We start from the raw sequence: 21,122 nt of genomic DNA on the forward strand, positions 1-21,122 counted from the left end.
GAACTTGGTGTTAGCTCCCAGTGCCTACTGGGGAATCCCTCAAGCCTAAACTAGAGAGGCTGATTAGGGAGAAATTTTCTTATGACCAGCGTGTTCGGCCGGACGACACCGCTATGGTTATTGCAATCAATGACCGTTCCGAACATAACCTTACTAAGCGGTTTGAGAAAACCGATATCGATTGGTCCCTCGTAGAGGATCAGTTAACTACTGGACTGGCAGCCATCGGATAATAGTAGTTCCCGGTCCGACTCATGAGTTCGTCCGAGATAGATTTACAATGCCTCATGGGAGCAAGACATCGAGTTCTGAGTAAGATGTATGCCAAATATCTTGATGAACTCTCAATATGGATTTATATTGTTTCAGTTGATTACTGTATCATGCAGATGCCATGGCTGAGTGGCCGTGCATCAAAGTCAGCAGCCTTGCAGTAGCTTGTAGTTGTTACCCCTCCTTCCCAGCCTGATGAACTGTGCTTGGACTTCACCTGCCTCTTATAAAAAGTTTTTCGCTCATCACTGTCCGAAAATCAATAGTTAATCTGTTTTATCTTTTTTTTGGCCCATGATGGCCTCTTTAACGCACAACGACTACACCATCGCGTGGATATGCGCCTTGCCGCTGGAGGCAACAGCGGCTCGCGCCATGCTGAACAAGACTCACAGTCCCCTGCCGAAACCCTCTACCGATCCGAATGCTTACGACCTTGGCGAGTTAAATGGTCACAATATTGTCATTACTTACCTACCAGCTGGTATATACGGTAAAGTGTCTGCAACGGCTGTGGTATCTCACATGCATTCAACATTTCCTCGGCTTCAGTATGGACTAATGGTGGGAATCGGAGGGGGGGTCCCGGGAAGAAACAACGACATTCGACTAGGCGATGTGGTAGTTAGCAAGCCGATGGGAAGGTACAGCGGAGTGATACAGTATGATTATGGCAAAGCGGTTCGAGGTGGAAAATTTGAGCCAACAGGAACTTTGAACAAACCACCACAGGCTCTTTTAACTCACATGAGTCAGCTGCAGACAAAATATATGAGTGGAGACCAGGATGATGTTTTGAAAATAGTGTGGGAAACACTCGAACGAAACCCTGGCATGAAAGATAGGTTTTCCCCCCCAGAACAACAAACAGACTTTCTTTTCCATTCCTCTTATCATCATGCCGACGAGAATGACAGCTGTCGAAAGTGTGATAAAGAGAAATTAGTCAAACGGCTACCCCGTGCTACTAAAACACCTTGCATCCATTATGGGTTGATTGCATCGGGGGATCAGGTGATAAAAGACTCAGAGACGCGAGACCGTCTAGCACAACAGCATGGGATGCTCTGCTTTGAGATGGAAGCAGCCGGCCTGATGGATGAGCTTCCGACGCTGGTAATTCGAGGGATATGCGATTATTGCGACTCTCATAAGCAGAAACAGTGGCAAGGATATGCAGCTCTGACAGCGGCCGCTTATACAAAATTACTGTTGTCAATGATTCCTGTCCGCAATGTGAATATGGGTCACATGAAAAGCAAGAAAATGCGGCACTGGATGGTCTCACTCCCGAGAAATCCAAAATTCGTCGGTCGTCAGGACGAAGTCACAAAACTAGAAGGATTAATTACTAAACAAGATGGACCCAGGAGGATCGCAGTCACCGGACTGGGAGGGGTCGGTAAGACACAAGTGGTCCTTGAGCTAGTACACCGCATACGGGACCACGATGAGGAGTGCTCAGTCTTCTGGATCCCCTGTACCAGTCATGCAATGATTGAGCAGACTTTCCTGCACATTGCACAAATACTCGGACTTCATGATATGAATCCGGCGGTTGTTAAAGAACAGATTCATAAATTTCTTCGCTCCGAGCGTGCAGGAAAGTGGCTTCTGATATTCGATAACGCAGATGATGCAGAGATGTGGTTTGCACCCAATCAGACAGCTACACCTCTTGAGGACTTTCTTCCTGAGAGCGAACAAGGCCGTATTTTATTCACCACCCGAAACCGAAAACTCGGTATGAAGCTAGCACCATTCAATGTTGTTCCCATTCCAGATGTGGATAAAGAAACCGCAGTTAAAATCCTGGAGAAGATGTTGGCACACGAGGACTTGCTTAGAGATACTCCCATGACCACTACTCTGCTTGAAGAGTTAGCCTTTCTCCCTTTGGCCATTGCACAGGCGTCAGCATATATTATTGAAAACAATATCGACTTAACAACCTACCTCACACTTCTCCAAGAGCAAGAACAAGATGCCGTGGAACTCCTGAGCGAAGACTTTCGTGATCCAGGACGCTACAAAACCATCGAGAACCCTGTTATCACCACCTGGCTAATATCATTTAAACAGATTCAGCGTCGAGATCAATTAGCAGCAGACTATCTATCTTTTATGGCCTGTATTGATCCGCGAAATATTCCCCAGTCCCTCCTTCCTCAGCCAAGATCCAGGAAGAAGAAAATTGACGCTCTGGGGCTTTTAAATGCATACTCGTTTACCAACGGCCAAGACATGGATATAGATATGCACAGACTTGTGCATATTGCGACCCGAAACTGGCTTAGGAAGAATGCATTATTTAGCCAGTGGATCCACAAGGTAGCTAATCAAATGCAGAACGTGTTTCCAGACAATCATTACACCAACCGCGAACTTTGGCAGAAATATCTTCCTCATGCATTAGTGCTTGTGCGTGAAATTGAATTTAATGTACAAGAGAACAGTTACCCTGATCTAGCTCAAAAAATTGCAGATTGTCTTGCTAGTGATGGAAGATACCAAGAAGCAGAAGAACTTTACGACAAGCTGATGAGGATCAATCTAGAAAAAGCTGGCTCAGAGCATCCCTCCACTCTGAGCAGCATGGCGAACCTGGCATCAACCTACCGGAATCAAGGTCGATGGAATGAAGCCGAGAAGCTGGGGGTGCAAGTCATGGAGACATCCAAGACAGTGCTGGGAGATGAGCATCCCTCCACTCTGACCAGCATGGCGAACCTATCGTCAACCTACCGGAATCAGGGTCGATGGAATGAAGCAGAGAAGCTGGATGTGCAAGTCATGGAGACAAGGAAGACAGTGCTAGGAGATGAGCATCCTGACACTCTGACCAGCATGGCGAACCTGGCATCAACCTTTTGGTATCAAGGTCGATGGAATGAAGCCGAGAAGCTGGGGGTGCAAGTTATGGAGACATCCAAGACAGTGCTGGGAGATGAGCATCCTGACACTCTGACCAGCATGGCGAACCTAGCGTCAACCTACCGGAATCAGGGTCAATGGAATGAAGCCGAGAAGCTGAACGTGCAAGTCATAGAGACATCCAAGACAGTGCTGGGAGATGAGCATCCTGACACTCTGACCAGCATGGCGAACCTAGCGTCAACCTACCGGAATCAGGGTCGATGGAATGAAGCTGAGAAGCTGGGGGTGCAAGTTATGGAGACATCCAAGACAGTGCTGGGAGATGAGCATCCTGACACTCTGATCAGCATGGCGAACCTAGCGTCAACCTACCGGAATCAGGGTCGATGGAATGAAGCCGAGAATCTGAACGTGCAAGTCATAGAGACATCCAAGACAGTGCTGGGAGATGAGCATCCCTCCACTCTGACCAGCATGGCGAACCTAGCGTCAACCTACCGGAATCAGGGTCGATGGAATGAAGCCGAGAAGCTGGACGTGCAAGTCATGGAGACATTCAAGACAGTGCTGGGAGATGAGCATCCTGACACTCTGACCAGCATGGCGAACCTAGCGTCAACCTACCGGAATCAGGGTCGATGGAATGAAGCCGAGAAGCTGGACGTGCAAGTCATGGAGACATTCAAGACAGTGCTGGGAGATGAGCATCCTGACACTCTGACCAGCATGGCGAACCTAGCGTCAACCTACCGGAATCAGGGTCGATGGAATGAAGCCGAGAAGCTGGGGGTGCAAGTTATGGAGACATCCAAGACAGTGCTGGGAGATGAGCATCCCTCCACTCTGACCAGCATGGCGAACCTAGCGTCAACCTACCGGAATCAGGGTCGATGGAATGAAGCCGAGAAGCTGAACGTGCAAGTCATAGAGACATCCAAGACAGTGCTGGGAGATGAGCATCCCTCCACTCTGACCAGCATGGCGAACCTGGCATCAACCTTTTTTAATCAGGGTCGATGGAATGAAGCAGAAAACCTGAACGTGCAAGTCATGGAGACATCCAAGACAGTGCTGGGAGATGAGCATCCCTCCACTCTGACCAGCATGGCGAACCTGGCATCAACCTTTTTTAATCAGGGTCGATGGAATGAAGCAGAGAAGCTGAACGTGCAAGTCATGGAGACAAGGAAGACAGTGCTGGGAGATGAGCATCCCTCCACTCTGACCAGCATGGCGAACCTAGCGTCAATCTACCGGAATCAGGGTCGATGGAATGAAGCCGAGAAGCTGGACGTGCAAGTCATGGAGACACTCAAGACAGTGCTGGGAGATGAGCATCCTGACACTCTGACCAGCATGGGAAACCTGGCAGAAACCTTTTGGTATCAAGGTCGATGGAATGAAGCCGAGAAGCTGGACGTGCAAGTCATGGAGACATCCAAGACAGTGCTGGGAGATGAGCATCCTGACACTCTGACCAGCATGGCGAACCTGGCATCAACCTGCCGGAATCAGGGTCGATGGAATGAAGCCGAGAAGCTGGACGTGCAAGTCATGGAGACACTCAAGACAGTGCTGGGAGATGAGCATCCTGACACTCTGACCAGCATGAATAACCTTGCCTATACGTGGCAATTTCAGGGAAAACTACATGATGCCGTCTCTCTAATGAAAGAATGCTCTGACCTGCGCAACAAAGTATTAGGTCCTAATCACCCGCAGTCCATGTTGTCCTCTCGTGCTCTTAATGATTGGATGGATGAGGATAATGCATTAACAGATCAAACACCGCTCACTGGGGATAAAACTCCGCAGCCTCGGCGGGATGTTTCAGCAGGATCTTCAGCAGCTGTGGTAACTACCTCGTCTGCCTATGAAGGGCACATCAATCTATCTTATCCTCAAAGACGACCAGCTGCTACATTATTACTTAAAAATCATCCTCTCATCATTGCTGCCAGAACACCCTCACCCGCGCCAGAAGGCCAAAACTTACAAGACGTGGATTGATTTCGTACCGCCTTAACCTTGCACCATTCGGCTATAGAAAAGGTGAATTAAGTTGCAAGAGTAGTTTAGTCTCAAAAATTTCAACACTTATCTAGTATGTGCGTGTTATACATATTCGAGTATAGAGGGGAATTTAACATAGTATAATTGTTTAAGCGCAAGAATGAAATACGAAATAGTAATATTCCAGTCTACACCACTTAAATAACTTCGTCAATGTCAAATGAAATAAGGTTCGTTCAGGTACTATAGCATGACGAAGCAACAGCTTCTTATACATAGGATGTGACAACTAAATTTCTGTATGAATAAAACCATGCCTAGCTTACCAAAATGGTGGTACTCGTACGTCCCATACGCATCGTAAGTTACTCCAATACCAATCTAAATCATGTATAGATTAGGCTGCGGGAGTGGCGCTGGGAAAGAGTCGGAGAGTTGCGAACCACGTAAAGCCGCACTTGCAAGGCGCTGTAGAGCCGTCTAATAGTTTGGCTCTTTACAACACCATAGAAACCTCAGCAATCTGTCCTCCCGTTGAATATCTAATAACTATAAACACCTTGACAATATGCCCAACGTAGAAATCATGATAAAATCAAAAAAAAAAAATACATTCGGTGTGGCGAGTGAATATGGGAAATAAGGCAGGCGACTGCCGGCCACAAGAGGGCGAGCGACGGGTTTTCAAAGGCGGGCCATATTCAGCACCTCAGGAAAGTGATGGTCTCGAAAGAGGGTGAGCAGAAAGGCGCAACTGGGAGGAAGGGCGAACCCGTTGCCGACGATAGTGGGTCGGCGTGATAGAAGTCGAGGTAGTTCGTTTGGTGAGTGACTCAAAATGGTCGTTGTGCCCGAGAAAAACCGAATTCCTGTTCGTGTATTCAGTCCTTCCAGTTGACGGTACCAAAGAAGGCAGTCCGGCTGCGGGGCGCAGGGTCTAGACGATCAAATCGAAGCGAATAGAATCGGAAGGAAACCGGTCCACAGAATCTCTAACCCCAAATTGCGGGAAACGACGATTTGAAGGCTCGACTTGCGATTTGTAAAATCCGGATAACGTGTGGAAGAAAACCATGCGTCTTATAATTGTTTCCCCAAATGAGGGGTAATTTCCGGTCCACGCATGATCCTCCTTATATTGCTAGGAACGGTATGCGACGGAGATCCGGATCGACATGAAATCGGGGACGTGGCTTGACGTTTTGGCTCAGCCTTTGAGCGCAAGTCCAGGTAACAACCTAGGTGAAACACAGTAGCGGAAGCCATTGACGTCATCCATTTTTTCCAGGGACGCCTCATCCATGCACAACGGAGTAAACATAAAACATCAGAGTAAATATGTATGATCTATTTTTAGGCAGTATGCCAAGGTAAGATCGTCGCCCGGGGCGCCTGCGTATTCTTGGTTGGACATCCGTAAACGCCCCACATGGTCGCCAGGCTCGGCGCCAGCGGAATCGATTTCGTCGATCTACCACCAAAGAACCAACTCCTTACCACACCGATGAAACAATGTCCTACGATTATCCGTGTCTTCTACCTTCTGCGAGCGCCAGATTTGCGCTTCTCTGAACGGGAATAAGTTCACTATGAAACGTGCGCAATCTCCCTGTTTACATGACAACGGCCATGACGAGCGACCGGCCAAAGTGCGACGGCAGGAGAGTTTGAGCACCCCCTCAGGATCACTGAAGAGAGAGCAAGAAGAGCAGATCAAAGTACAACATCCGCCTTCACCCTTCTCTCCCAATCCTGACGGTGAGGTTGGTTACGATTCCCTCTCGCAGTGTTGAAGTAATTGACTGAGTCTTAGAATCCGGTCAATCTGGAACGTGAAGCAACGACTAGGCCTTCCCTCACGAATACGGCGACAGAACATACTAATGAAATCTTTGACTGGATACCCGCACCATCGGAGATCGGTGAGTTGGATGATATGAGCCAACCGGCATCGAAAAGATCGCGATCGCGGTCGATCTCCACTGATCGTGGGCGGGCGCGATCCCTCTCGTCGGACAGTGACAGGAGCTCGGCTCGAGATGCCAAGTCATCCGCGTATAAGGCTGTCAACTACGTTACAATTCTCGAGACTAAAGGTTGCTTTATGCGACAGTCATCCTCTAGTCCTCACCCCGACGACATTGCGCTCTGCGAGCGACTCCTCCATCAACCGATCGAACCCCCCCAAGGCACATTGTTCGATGATGAGTACATTACGGACTTTCACAATGCATTGCAGAACCGGTCGGAAGCGCGTCTTTTTGTGGACCTACACCCTCTTCTCATGCCATCCGCTGAGAATCAATTTATCCAGGGAAAAACAAGACTGAAGGATGTCATTGATGGATATAATGATCTGTGGGTCAAGACGGAGCCAATCTATGGCCCGAAGCCACAGCCAGATCACGCGCGAGGCTTGAAATGGTCGACGTTTTCAGAGAGTCAACGGCGAAGACTGGGAATCAAACCAGATGAGAAATCACCATATACCGCTCGAGAAGACATGTACTTCCCTTATGTGACTGCGGAAATCAAATGCGGGAATCAGGCCTTGGAGCTCGCGGACCGGCAGAACATGCACAGCATGTGTATCGCCCTGCGAGCTGTGGTTTCTCTGTCTCGGGCCGCGGGTTGTCCTGAAAAGGTACACCGGAGGATTCTCGGCTTTTCCTTGTCTCATGAACTTGAAGGGCTTCGGATATATGGCTACTATCCTGAGATTGATGGCGGGAATACATCATATTTCCGCTGGCCAGTTGCGCAACTCAACATCTGGACGAAGGAGGATAAATGGGCATGCTATCGGTTTATGGAGAACGTTGACCGTGAATTTCTACCGATTCACACCGACCGGTTGATACGATTACTGGAAGATGTTCCAGACCTAGAAGAATACTCATTGAGTGACGATGTTGAGATCGAGTCTCAGGTGTCACGCATCGGGTCTCAGGATCGTTCCGGGTTACGCCGAACAACATCCTCACTGGGTCGAGGCTTACAACCAGAGCTACGCATGATGGTTCAGACATTGCAGCAACAATTAGCAGAGCAGAAGGAACGAGAAGACAAGCTGCTTACGCAATTGGAGCGGCAGAGGGAGCGAGAAGAGAAGCGAGAAGTAGAACAAAAGGCACGAGAAGACAGACTTCTAGCTCAGTTGGAACATCTTACTCAGAAACTGACTGATAAGTAATCACTTCGAGTCAGCATGTAATTAGTTGATGTTTTGTTGGTACCTCGCAAACTAAGACATCACGTCTGCAGGCCAAGTCTAGAAAGGTCTCTCGGCAAATTAGGCCTCACGTGGAGCGAGAATAGCCTATTATTTTCTCCAGCAACGGAAGAGGTGGTTGGCTACAAGGATTGTTGCCTGTTATGCCGAACGCTGACCGGGTTTCAGGCGTATTGGGTCTAGTCATCTTGTTTGAGGTCATATACCTATAAAAACCTGAGGACACCATTGACTATATATATCCGGGATCTCCCCCAGGATTATCATTCCAATCCAACCTTCTTCCAAACTCAAGTCTACCTCCTACCTTGTGCTAACTTGTTCTTTTATTGACTATATTCTTCGTATCACAATTTTCGGCTCAGTTTGTAGTCACCTTGTTTTATAATGGATTAGCTAACTAACTTTTATAAGTGTCCTTACAATTTCCAAATCAATATTGTTCCGAAGTTCTCCGGACAGTAAGATGTATCCTCGGACATAAATCCGGAGACAATGCAATTCAAGTTTTCCCGTAGCCATTCTACTATTATCCAGATGATACTGCAGTCTCTACGTAAGGCTGTATCTTGATCACTCTCTCTATAAGTTTATTCTCCTTTATTTCTGAATCCTGATGATAGAACTACGTAGTTTTTCTCACACGGCATTTTGACAAATTTTTCATCTTGGCTGACAAAGTTGAGTGATCACTGTCGTGTTGGGCATCTAGGTTTCAACAAGTGACCAACACAGGTTCACTGTGGTGCTATTGTCCAGCCACAATATGCTAAGCCCTAGGCTCTCCAAGGTCATACTACACTAATAATGAGGGGGGTCGGAATCATTAATTGGAATAACTGTTGAGTTGTTCAGTTCCTTCGACCTTCTCCATGAATTTCTGGCTAAATTTAACTGCTTTCTCAGTATGACCGTGCCCCAACTGTTCTTCTTCACCGTCGCCAAGGCGTGACCAGCAGAAATGATACTATTGATCTAAGACATTGGATCAGTAAATACAAGTAATCCCTATCGACAAGTTTGAACGGCATTGATCCGGGTCAAGTGAAATGAATCACTTCCGCATTTGTTGTACCGGACAGGAAGAGGCAGTGGGTCCACTTTATGGCTGTGCATGCGCACGCTGGTAAAAGTCCACGGATGGCCCTGTGGGAAGCAGCGCTTGAGATGCACCGTAAGTGGGGTACTGAGAACCATAAAATGGTGTGAATGCATGGTAGCTGGTTGGCTGGGGCACAATATCTTGGGAACACGATAGCGATTGCACTGAATGGTGGAGAGGAGCTTGTTCGTTGAGATTCACAAGTCTGGAAGATGCATTGTTCCCGTATTCAAAGGCTCCTTGGGGAAAGGCAACTGTTTCTCCGGGTGTGCTGGTTATCGAATCGGCATGATCCAATTGGCTTGTTTGCCACCGTCGCCTCTTATAGTTCGTGTCCTCGGATGTATAAGAACTTGGCTGCAGTGCGGGATCCTCTGAGTATTCTCTCTTTAGATGTTTCGGCTTTGCTTCACTTCCATCGAAGACAGTCGGATCTAAGTTGGATTAACGCCAATAATCTTGAGTATTTAGGGCTGATCCGTACCATTCTGACACATCATCAACTCTTCTGCCTTTTTTCGAACGCGAAACACTTGGTCGAGTAATTTTGATTTCTCCGGGGGTTGAATTACAGCCCGTTTGGCAGCTTCGTGGAGTATTTCTGCATTGATGTTGGGGAGATGAAGATCCTGCATGATGTGAAGAAGCAATTTCATTCGATCTAGATCTGTAAGTGAATAGGCTTTCAAATGGGGGCTGAACCTACGTTCTTTGCGAAGGTGAGCTGGTTCTTTATGTGGAACATCAGCAGGCCACCAGCCAGGCTTTGTTTCCTCGCCTGATCTGTAAGGGTGCATGGCCTGTTTCCGCGGTTCAACGGCTTTGATTAACTCCACGGCGATCCCACGGCAATTTGACTGCTGTAAGCGATCGAAAGCATCAAAGTAAAACGTGTTCACCTCATCCTTGTTGCCAATATTCAATGGGACTGGCTGCATGGATTCATTCTGATGGACCAGAGCGAAATCAAGGAAACGTGTCTGAACTTGGAGATCGAAAAACTCGGCCCCAGTGTTGGATGCTTGTCGCACCTGCCCATGCTCGTCTGAGTACATGGCAACCCACACTTGGGGAGTTCCCTGCAAGCAGTTAGTCAATCGCTTTTGTCCGCCGATCTTCGCGCTCCTTTTGGTCCTTGGTGTCAAAGACTCAAGCCATTCGAGCCGTTGAGAAATTTTCAGGGGGGCACAGCTACCTGGATAGGGAGAAACGAACATGTCTCGTTTCCCTGCGACCTTGTGACCATTTTCAAAGCTTATGAGAGTGGAAGAAGACACGACCGTATTGACAAGTTGACAAAATACTTGAATAGCATGGTGAAAGACAACGGAACGCGACGGGAACTTCGCTCCCTCTTATGTCAAGAGAGATCGCCTTCGCGTACCTCCCACCCCGCAGATACCGCACACAAGAAATTAGCGTGTCATGTCGAGGTACACAGAGAGCGGCCGATCAGGAGAACTATGACAGGCACTCTGAATCGATGTTTGGGGCCGACGCGAGCTCCGCTGTGGCTTGATACTCACCAGGGTAAGTTGACTTTTCTAGGATGCAGCCACATGCATGATGGCTGCAGCTAGACAGTGCTGCAGTAGATGTAATCCCAAATTGTACTGTGTACAAAGAAGACCATTGATTGGATACCACGATGGGTGGCTGCTGGTTTACTCTTACGTCTCGATGAAATTGGACGCGGCTAGCGCAAGACTTTACAAGTGGTCAATAATGGCTATTCTCATATTATACGTATGCAGCTGATTACAAGGCAATACTTTCATAATCACAAGACATGTTTACTGAAGAACAACCAAAAAATAACAACCGAAAAATATAGCCTAGGTACCCTCGTTTGGAGCTCCTCGACCTCGGCCTGCTCTGCGGTGCTTCCACCCAGAAATTAGGCCTATCGGATCCTGCTAAAATAAAGTCAGTTGTATGTATGATCCTAATCTGTGACGGAACATCCTACTAACCTAGCGAGTCCGCCTCTTGTCCATAACTACCTCACTCTCGGATGCATCTCCAATCGTAAACGGAGCCGAAAGCTGACTAGCGCGCATGTTTCTCAATTGAAATAGTGGAAGTGATTTCATTTCTCGCTTCCATCCGGACGTTCCTTTTAATCTGCTAACAACGATATCCCGGAATCGCAGCTCCAGAGAGGCAAGTTCGAAATCCAATTCCACGACTGACGCTTCATCAAGGTTTTTGACTGCGGAGATTGGACCTTGTGGGTCTTCATTCTCTTCAGCAATCCACTTCTTCAAGGTATTTACTTCCTGACGGCGGCTATGTATAGGGTGAAATTGGGCCCTATTCACCTGGTTAGTAAGACTCATTGCACTCAGGATGACAAGCTCACATTTTTTCGTTGAAAATGTTGTCTTTGCTTTCTGTCCGCAGGTTTTTGTCCACAGCGAGACAGAAGGGTATTGGGGTTTTTATATCCGTTGGGTCCAACTGTCGAGAAACTCTTTTTCTCTGCGTTCTTGTCTAGCTTTCGGGGTCTCCGACCAAGCTAGCTGAACCGGTGAGAATGAGCATATGTGTCAACTATTCAAAGACTTAGATCCCTGCTGCAGCATGCAGATATAGTCATTTGTGCCGATCGCTTGGATTCAGCCGTGGCAACAGGGGGGCATCTGCACTCGCTGCCTTGCTGCAACATGCAGATGCCACTCAATGTTTGCGTCAATCCTTGGCTCAGACAGGAAATGCTGACGTGCCTGGAAACCTTCCAAAGCCGCCTCGTACAGAGTCTAAGTAGACCAAGGTGGACTCCACGACAACCAGCTTCTATGTGTATTCGTTGCCGCTAGCACTCAGCCACCTGCATATCAGCTGCAGCTGGTAAATACCGTGTCCGACGAGCACTACCCCGGGTTTATTCTGTTGCCGTTGGTACATATGTAATTAATGACTGAACCATTACAGGGAAGCTACTGAGAGAAATTATTTTGGCATTCATTATTCAAACGATTGCATTATCAAACAGAGACGGTTCCGTACCCGCATTAGGCACCCTCAATACTCCTGATCCTCATCTTGCTGATCTAATTAGTGTTTGGTGTAAAACAGTTGATTTCGTTAACTTACACTGTAACACTTGGGTCACCAAGCCTTTCATCGGACGAAACCACCTTGGAGTCTTCAAGAGTATCCCAAAAGATTTTTGGCATGTAACTGATGTGAATCAGAAATAGTGTTTACTGCTTAATAGAGAGGAACAAACCCATCCATTAACCAGATACCTAACTCTCCCTCTTCCAGCTGGACTAAAAAATCGGTCATACTCGGGTCATCGATCCCAAGGCGAATACGCTTGTAATCGACCGAATGAACGCTAAAAACGAGTCACTTCAAGTTCAAGTTAAGAATTCTTAACTGACCTCTTCACAGGACGTTGTTCTTCGTTATTTCTATACCAACATGCCCATATAACCACTGTATCGCCTTGTTTTGGTCGTCTCCCATTCCCACTAGACGGGCCCGATGGTAATCTTGTTATTCCCATTCTGCTGGACTGATATATTGAATAGGCAAACAGACACACAAAATAATGCACAGAAAAAACTTGTCTGTAGGCTGATTCCTATTATATAACTAATCTCTTTAACTTTGTCTCTGTTTTGGCCTTCTTGACTGATCTCACTTAGTGTGCTGACAAGAATCCTTGCTCCCGTACAGGATACAATACGCTATCATCCTGGCCAGCTCATCACCGCCTGGTGATTAACACTAGCGACGAAAGCTGAAAAGTCAAAGGAGATGGGTAGAATCCTTGCTACAGCATGCAGATACAACTAAGTGGTTATGCCAATCCTTGACTCAGATAGGAGTTTCCAACTTCCCAAAAAAGCTTCCAAGCCACCATCGATAGCGGGATTAGTTTAAAGAGCTTGAATAAATGCAGGCCGAGACTCAATGTAAGGTCAGCGCCACTAACAGACTAAAGCCTGTAAGTGGACCGAACATGCAGGCGCAAAAGCTCGTGCAATATTTAGTGCTTCCAGGCTGTATACAACGAGGATTAGCGATGTCTATGCTTGTTACTGAAAATTTTATTCTAGGGCTTTTAGAGTTTATTGATTGTATGCTAGGCTATGATAATAATATTAATCATCCCATTCGAGCTCGCTAATCAGGACACTGCACAGTTAATCTGCTGTCCTCTGCATGTCTGCGCTCTGACCGCTTCTGTTGCGCAGCAGCACAGAGCTTTTCCACGGTACCATTTTTGTATCTTCCTTCGTACACCGCATTTGAGGCGATCTGCAGCTGCTCGTAGCTATATCCAGCCTCTGTAACGGCATCAACAGCATCGGGAAATTTTGTAAACTTGCGCCAAGGATGACATTTGATGGCCCACTGCGTCCGATCAAAAATCGTAACTACTAAGTCCGTGTGGGCAAATATGACTTCAATAAAGGTAGTTCCCTAATGAAGCATCAATTGTAAGTGATAGTATGGACGCGGTGAGGATAGCGCTTACCTCGTATTTGGAAGAGCCAGATGTTCCTAGCTCTTTGTCTTTTTGATCATCGTCATCGCCTTGCGATTGAGAGCTATTACTGGACTGGTACCAGCCTAAACACGCAAAAATCTCTGACAAGGAAGCCATAGCACTTGAGAAGCGGTTGGCTCGGGCTTCTGGTAGGAAGTGGAGCCCTATAATTGATGGAATGAAATAAGGATTCGAAAACAGCGTTCGATGTACAGCCTAAGCAGTCCGGATTGAAATAATGCAAGGCTGAAAGGCTTTGATGTTCTTGTCTAACGACGGCGAGGAGGAGGAGGAGGACCGCCGGGCTTCTTTACACCAGTAGTATCGTATGCTCCCCTGTCTCCGCACATTGTCCAGCGGAAATAACGAAGTTGAGCCGATTGATGGCCCGAAACCGGTGAGCTGTGGTGGTCTGTGTTTGAATTACGGTGAATCTAGGACAAGGCTGACAGCTTTATAGACATTATCATGCTCCTGATACGATAATAGTTGAACATATAGCATTACTCATATTACAAGTCTACCTAGTAATGATGGTAGTAGTGATGGAAGTGGTGATGGTAGTGGCGATGGTAGTGGTGATGGTAGTGGTGATGGTAGTTGTGATGGTAGTGGCGATGGTAGTAGTGTTGGTAGTAGTGTTAGTAGCAGTGTTGGTAGTAGTGATGGTAGTGGCGATGGTAGTGGCGATGGTAGTAGTGTTGGTAGTGGTGATGGTAATGGTGATGGTAGTGGTGATGATGGTAGTGGTGATGATGGTAGTGGTGATGGTAGTGGTGATGGTAGTGGTGATGGTATTGGTGATGGGAAACTGACACAATTTTTCAAAAAATCTGACTGGTATTCGAAATAAAGTTTCCCTACCAAGGCATACTAAACAATTACGGCGCCTGCCCCACAACTATTGTGACCGATTGGTCTCAATTACACATTTGGTGGCCTGTGCTCTGATGGGCTTACATGCAAGCTTTTATTGGCGAAAACAAATGGGGCCATTGGTTCAACTTCATCGTTGACAAGATAAGATTCACTGAAAGATCACTTCATGAAAGACAAGGCTGGATATTGTATGCAGGGATGTTATATTATCAAAAATGGCGCATTGCTCGCAACCTTGACTGATTCAATATGGTTGCCTGATTTATACCCAGCTATAAAAAAAGTATTTACCCCCAAATGCTCTGGCTCAATTACCAACACCATCTCCAGAGCATTATCTTTCAATAAGTTGAACTGGCTGCTATAACTGCTGTTGGGACATTATTATTCCTTCTTAGTACACATCAACCAACGTTTGAGTCACCACATTAGAGAGCAAAAATGTGCACGGCTTGGCATACTCCTGTCAAATACAAGTGCGGACATATTCTTCCCGAAGTCAGTGTCGAACCTTGCTCAGACGATGACTGTGGCATCGTTAAAAAGAATGAGTGGCTCGGACAAAAGACAAACAGAAGATCAAATTGCAAAAATTGTGTAGGTGGTCACAGTTCCTTCTTGATGGGTTGAGGCTAAGAATAACTATGTACACAGTAATAGCTCTATAAAACGAGGTTATTAGCTATCTACGAATGCTCGTGGTTGAACCCAAGCTTTTAAGTAAGCATTGGGGGTTATTGACGCTGTCCGACTATACTTGTTTCTCCACAGGAATGTTGTTTTGCCTATCATGCTATTGAAATATTTCGATTTATTTAGTTCGACTGAATTACCAGAGATTTTTCTATACAAATTGATCGATTAATGTAGAGTAAAATCCTTTCTTTCTTCAGGTCCCGAATAACGGTTGTTACAGCACCAAATATCAGTAATCATTGCCAAGACTGACAGGAATGACGCATTGTATGAGAGACAGTGGCTTCGCAGTCTAGTGCGTTTTAAGCAAGGGGCGTAGTCATGTGACGTTGAATACATAACCAGCAAGTTTCCGACTCACACCTGCTACGCCTACTACTTGCTCGCGACTAAGACGTCGACTTCGCAAGAATACTATGAGCGTTTATCCTGTGATGCTGCGACCTGAGGGTGGCTCTTCTATAGTTGCATTCGGCACCACAGGAATCGTCTGCAGGAATTCTCGTCGCCCAGAGCAAGTTTTGAAAGCTCCACTCCTACACAAGGTTGAAGGTTGCAGTGCAGATATTATTGAAACAACAAAGCATCGAGATGAATTTGCCAGATCGTGTTTTGAGCGTGAAAAGATTATCTACGGAATACTCCCGAAGCACCCGAACATCCTCGATTGCATTGAAATTACGGACCACTGCATCAGCTTTCCTTTTATGCGACTCGGCAATCTGCGCGAATATCTTCAAAGCCACAATCAAAAAATTTCAAGTCAAACTCGGGGACAGTGGGTTGAGATGGCCGTTACCGCGATCTCGCTGGTCCATAGCTTTGGTGTTGTCCACGCCGATATCAGCGCCCGAAACTTCCTGGTTGCTGATGACTTATCGCTCAAACTTTGCGATTTTTCTGGCTCGGCTATCGGTGAAAATGGATCTCTAGTGGAGGAAGAAGACCGATATCGAATCACGCCTGATTGTCCCCGATCCAAAACAACAGATATTTTCGCCTTAGGTTGTTTGATATACGAGATTTCGAACGGTTTGCGCCCCTACGATGACATTGATGATGACGATTGCGAAGAGATTGAAAATCGCTATTCTATTGGACAATTTCCATGTCTTGATGGACTTCCTCACCGAGAAATAATACACAAGTGCTGGACTTGTGTATACGCCAACGTAGACGAGCTAAATGATGAGGTACAAAACAAGATGAGAGTTGGCCGATCACTCTTGCCAGCCTTGTTTTCAAGGTCTGTATCTACAATATCAACGCGCCAGTTGTCGTTTGTTACAACAACAATATTTGTCATCGCGATAAGCAGTATGCTTTTCTTGTATCCAAGGCGCGGATACTGGAGGGCGCAATGGCTTGGCTGGATATTGCGTTGATTCTAATAGGAGTAATAGTTTGGTCTGATGGGATGTATGTATCGATAAGTATTTATTAATTTTCGGATACCTGAACAATATAATCGGTCAAAGTAGTGGGGGCGTCCAGTGAAGAAGTTTCGGAGGTGTTATGGAATCTGCTCTCTGTGGCTGCCTGGCACGGCAAGTACACTGGGTCGTGAAGATTTGGGGACTGCGTGCGTAATCCTGGCTATTGGGCACTGTTCATCATGACTTCCTCGTATAAAATCGTCGTAGGCAGAAGCCAGGCTGACTGGTCAGTGCAGATCATAGTGTGTACATCGTTCCGTTTTGGAGAAATTCTGGAAATTTACTTAGAACAGATGATTGATTTTTGAGTCCCGTGACTCAGATAGGTTCGGGACTAAATTATTCCGGACGAATATTTGCCCCGCCACATCCTGCACGCGTCGGGCACTGCTGCAGATAATTCCGATGCACGCCGTTGCCGACATATATTTTATTTCTTTTCTTTTTCTTTTCATAAAGAGGACAGTACGATAGGGTTGCAAAATCAGTTACACGACGTCAAATCAGTTATACATATCCCAAAACATCCATATCTTCTCCTGTCTCCTTTTAGACGGTTTGCGTTGAAAACTTCCGTCGCTGGCTACAACGATTGTGCTTTCGGTCCAACACTCATTTATGTTCGTGAAATGGTTACATATCTATACTTTGGTGTCTAGACATGCTCATATTGATTACATTAGCGCCATGCCGGAATCTAGCCAGGCATCTGTCGGCGAACAAGCTCTACAAGGAATAGAAGAGTACATACGCGGTCATATATTCAAGGCTGAGGATGAGGAAAGGTGGATCGAGGGCAGGGGAACGTTGATAATGATCATTCATCCGTCGGAACCAGCACAAACTAAACATTACGACAATATCGAGAACGATACGCGGATCCCTGTTCCATCTGGATACAAAGTTAAGGTTATAGATGCCCTTGTGAAGATGACCAGGTAGGCTGTAGCCTCAGAATTTCCAACAACTCCATTCCTGCTGTCTGTCCAACCCATATAGTGATTGAAATATCCGCATTCTCATCTCGAGGTATCATCGCCGTCAAGCATTCAGTTGTGGGTTCCTCTGCTTCTCTTTCTGCTCTCCAGTGGTGACTGGATTGCATGGCGTTGTCAACATAATTTCTCAACTGCGACATGTGATTGACGGGACCGTTCGAGAACAGGAAATCAATTTCTATAGCGTTTTAGTTATAGCGCTTATGTCCTTAATTCAAACGACTTACGTCTCGAATTTTGCATTGTTTGAATTTGCTCCGTTGACGGCTGTTGGAACTCCAATGGCGGTATGCTACTCATGACGCGACCTATACTTCATAAGAAAAGAATATAAAATTGTCGAGTCCTCGCCGATTCCATACCTTGAGTTGCATAGCTTTCATTCCTCATCTGGTCTCGATTTTGCTGCTGAGTTTCACTATCAACTTGAACTTTGGCTCCAAGTCAGCTAACGTAACATAAGCTGTATAGCACACCATACCTGCAGAACAAAGTATTCCATTATCTGAAGCTAACGCACGCAAACTAGGATCATCAAACTCTTTTTGGCGAATCTTGATCTCGTATAGAAGCTGCTTGCGATTAGCTTTATTCATTGACGCAATTCTCCCTTGCCCCAGAGCTATAGCACATGCTGGAACTAGGTGTGGCCCGATATCATGAAGTTCATGCAAAAACAATTTATATTTAATTTGCTTCTCAGATCGTTGGACAGCCGTCAGAATAGACGCGGCTTCTTTCACACGTTTTTTTTCTGTTTTATTAAGGATCCCTGCTATCTTGAGCTTGCTGTTGCAAAGCTCAAAGCGTTGCAAAGCTTCGCTGGTGTTGATAGACTTTTGAGAACGTGCCATGTCACTATGTGGTGGTGTTAGGTGGTAATAGTGGTGATGGTAGTGGTGATGGTAGTAGTGATGGTAGTAGTGATGGTAGTAGTGATGGTAGTAGTGATGGTAGTAGTGATGGTAGTAGTGATGGTAAAAAGGGGATGGTCAGCGGCTTTAATACTAAGTAAGTGGGGTACATAAGTTAGCTGGGTTTCTAACTTGCTAACGTAATCTACCACGGGTTGGACCCATTTTTCCCGAGCACTATATTGAATCACCAGCAGGAGAAATACACAGAACTATTGTTTGAAAAATATATAATAGTGGCAGAATTTTGCGCTTTTGCGCTTTTGCGCTCCACATTTAAGCAGCAGCAAATTAGTTGCAGGCCGACTGGTCAGTGAGTCTTCTTACGGCGCTTAATAAATAGTATATGTAATAGTCTGTGTCGGCTTCATAACTTTTCCAAAGCAACGAGCCAGTGATATCGTCCAGCCGTTGCAGCAAAATCTTGCAAGGCTGTATCATGATTGTTGACTACACATCTCTTTCTGTTCACTATCACTGCTGTTCACGTCATACAACTTTAAAATCTTCACACTTAAAACAAGGGACAGTTACAAGCGATCTAGATAATAGCCTTCGTGAATGATCACACCTAGTGTCTGTCCTTCAATTTAGTACTCCAATACACTTCAATAGCTCTTATACTTCTCCCCGGAAACTCCTCCGCCAAGCGCTTTCCCATAGCAGACCAGGGTAACTGCTCTACTTTCCTCCAATGTACCAGAAGATCAATCTCTCCTAGTTTCCGTGTTTGTTTTCTCTAGGTTTAGATGGAAACCAGCCACCTTTGCGATTCCTCTCAGCCACGCTTGTTGATGATGGTGATAGCGCAAGACCAGCATCAGACATGCCTTGTGAGAATGTCCCATCAAACAGCCAAGAAATTAACTCTAATCGACTTTCGAGTGGTGTTATCAAGTACAATCGAGGTTCTCCATTCAAATACAGAACAAATCCGGACTGGGAAATACAGGACGTTTTCATACAGGACAACTGCGTTTTCTTGCTCCGTATTTCAGGCATGTTCCTTCCGAGTCGCGCTTCGCTCGCCGTTCCCGTGCGTACCGCCGCAACGCCATCTTCAACCCATCCAGCTCATCCTCTGGTTCCCAGGTATCCTTCCACTCAACCCTTGCCATCCTGCGACCCGAAGAATCGATCCGACGCGCCTTAATACGTCGGTACTCCCATCGGTCTCCTGAACCTAGAGCATTGTCATCTGTATCAGAGACAGACTCGAAATCCTCAATATCCAGTCTGAGCTGCTCCGATCCAGACGCTATAGGCGGAGACTTAGCATGCGTGTGGCTATTTCGTCCCAGGTCATACCTATCCGATCTAGCCTGTAGATTCTCTCGCGACTGGCCTACCGCTTCTCCACTGAAAAGAAGGGGTAGGTCTCTAATAGCAGGATCCGTCATACTATCAGGCGAAGGCTCCACACTGATGATGCTGCCGGGTTGGCCGGAGTCTGGCGGAGTCAAGTCCGTCTGAGTATATGACCTCCGCAACGACGCTGAGCAAGACGGAGCGGAACTCGCGGCCGGCGGAGTCACCAGCGGATGCTCTCGATTAACAGTAGATAGTCTCTGCACAGAGAGCTCCATTTCCGAGTCGGCTGAACCAAGATTAGGGTCAGCATGCACTGCACGCGGCGAGGGCATGCCGACTTCCGGCGTTGGATCAAGCTGATCTCGTGGCTGCGATTGTTCTCGAGTGGATGACGGCGTGGGATCCGCAGATGCCGCTATTGGCGTCGTCCGCCATAGGCTGTGTTGATCAGGCAAGGGTACATGAGAGTCGGTTCGACCGGTGTTTTCTGTTTCATGTAAGCTGAGAACGAATGATAAACATGGACACCGGGGAGGTGAACCTTTGGCGGGTACACAAATCGAGGAGACTCCATCCCTGTCCTTTGCCCCTCCGGTCACAGAAACGAGACCGTCAAATGCTCGGTCAAAATCATTTGCGTACGAGGAATGGCTATTGATCCTGTTCGTTGTGCTGGAGGGAATAACGGCGGGTGGACGGGGCGGAAGGGAGTGATATATTACTGGCTGGGAGAAAGAGGAGGGGGGCAAGTTTGAGTGAAGGGAAGAAACTGAATCAGGTCTTTTGGAGTGATCATTAGGGGTGGTATTCTTTCTTGGGATTGCAGGGAGTGCAGGGAGTGTAGGTGTAGGGGAATAGCATGGGATCTTTGTTAGGGTAACAGCCAT

At 46.7% G+C, this 21,122-nt stretch overlaps 7 protein-coding genes across 7 annotated transcripts; 3 read left to right on the plus strand and 4 right to left on the minus strand.

Annotated features, from left to right (window-relative positions):
• Positions 1–570: 570 nt before the first annotated feature.
• Positions 571–5,160, plus strand: TRUGW13939_10367 (uncharacterized protein; the record flags this gene model as incomplete). Its single annotated transcript, XM_035493479.1, has 1 exon — positions 571–5,160. The coding sequence occupies one exon, from the start codon at positions 571–573 to the stop codon at positions 5,158–5,160; it is 4,590 nt and encodes a 1,529-aa protein (XP_035349372.1).
• Positions 5,161–6,752: 1,592 nt separating this feature from the next.
• TRUGW13939_10368 (uncharacterized protein) lies at positions 6,753–8,356 on the plus strand (the record flags this gene model as incomplete). The annotated part of the gene is made up of 2 exons (XM_035493480.1): positions 6,753–6,926; positions 6,977–8,356. 2 exons carry the CDS (start codon positions 6,753–6,755, stop codon positions 8,354–8,356), a joined length of 1,554 nt encoding a protein of 517 aa, XP_035349373.1.
• A 1,141-nt stretch (positions 8,357–9,497) lies between these two features.
• Positions 9,498–12,788, minus strand: TRUGW13939_10369 (uncharacterized protein; the record flags this gene model as incomplete). The annotated part of the gene is made up of 5 exons (XM_035493481.1): positions 9,498–9,931; positions 9,982–10,576; positions 11,501–11,810; positions 12,594–12,680; positions 12,730–12,788. 5 exons carry the CDS (start codon positions 12,786–12,788, stop codon positions 9,498–9,500), a joined length of 1,485 nt encoding a protein of 494 aa, XP_035349374.1.
• Positions 12,789–13,634: 846 nt separating this feature from the next.
• Positions 13,635–14,118, minus strand: TRUGW13939_10370 (uncharacterized protein; the record flags this gene model as incomplete). Its single annotated transcript, XM_035493482.1, has 2 exons — positions 13,635–13,934; positions 13,990–14,118. The coding sequence occupies 2 exons, from the start codon at positions 14,116–14,118 to the stop codon at positions 13,635–13,637; spliced, it is 429 nt and encodes a 142-aa protein (XP_035349375.1).
• A 1,874-nt stretch (positions 14,119–15,992) lies between these two features.
• TRUGW13939_10371 (uncharacterized protein) lies at positions 15,993–16,961 on the plus strand (the record flags this gene model as incomplete). Its single annotated transcript, XM_035493483.1, has 1 exon — positions 15,993–16,961. One exon carries the CDS (start codon positions 15,993–15,995, stop codon positions 16,959–16,961), a length of 969 nt encoding a protein of 322 aa, XP_035349376.1.
• Positions 16,962–17,922: 961 nt separating this feature from the next.
• TRUGW13939_10372 (uncharacterized protein) lies at positions 17,923–18,606 on the minus strand (the record flags this gene model as incomplete). The annotated part of the gene is made up of 4 exons (XM_035493484.1): positions 17,923–18,188; positions 18,238–18,318; positions 18,373–18,441; positions 18,492–18,606. The coding sequence occupies 4 exons, from the start codon at positions 18,604–18,606 to the stop codon at positions 17,923–17,925; spliced, it is 531 nt and encodes a 176-aa protein (XP_035349377.1).
• A 1,277-nt stretch (positions 18,607–19,883) lies between these two features.
• On the minus strand, positions 19,884–21,122 carry TRUGW13939_10373 (uncharacterized protein; the record flags this gene model as incomplete). Its single annotated transcript, XM_035493485.1, has 1 exon — positions 19,884–21,122. One exon carries the CDS (start codon positions 21,120–21,122, stop codon positions 19,884–19,886), a length of 1,239 nt encoding a protein of 412 aa, XP_035349378.1.

Source organism: Talaromyces rugulosus, chromosome VI (assembly GCF_013368755.1).
Source record: "Talaromyces rugulosus chromosome VI, complete sequence".
Classification (NCBI taxonomy): Eukaryota; Fungi; Ascomycota; class Eurotiomycetes; order Eurotiales; family Trichocomaceae; genus Talaromyces; species Talaromyces rugulosus.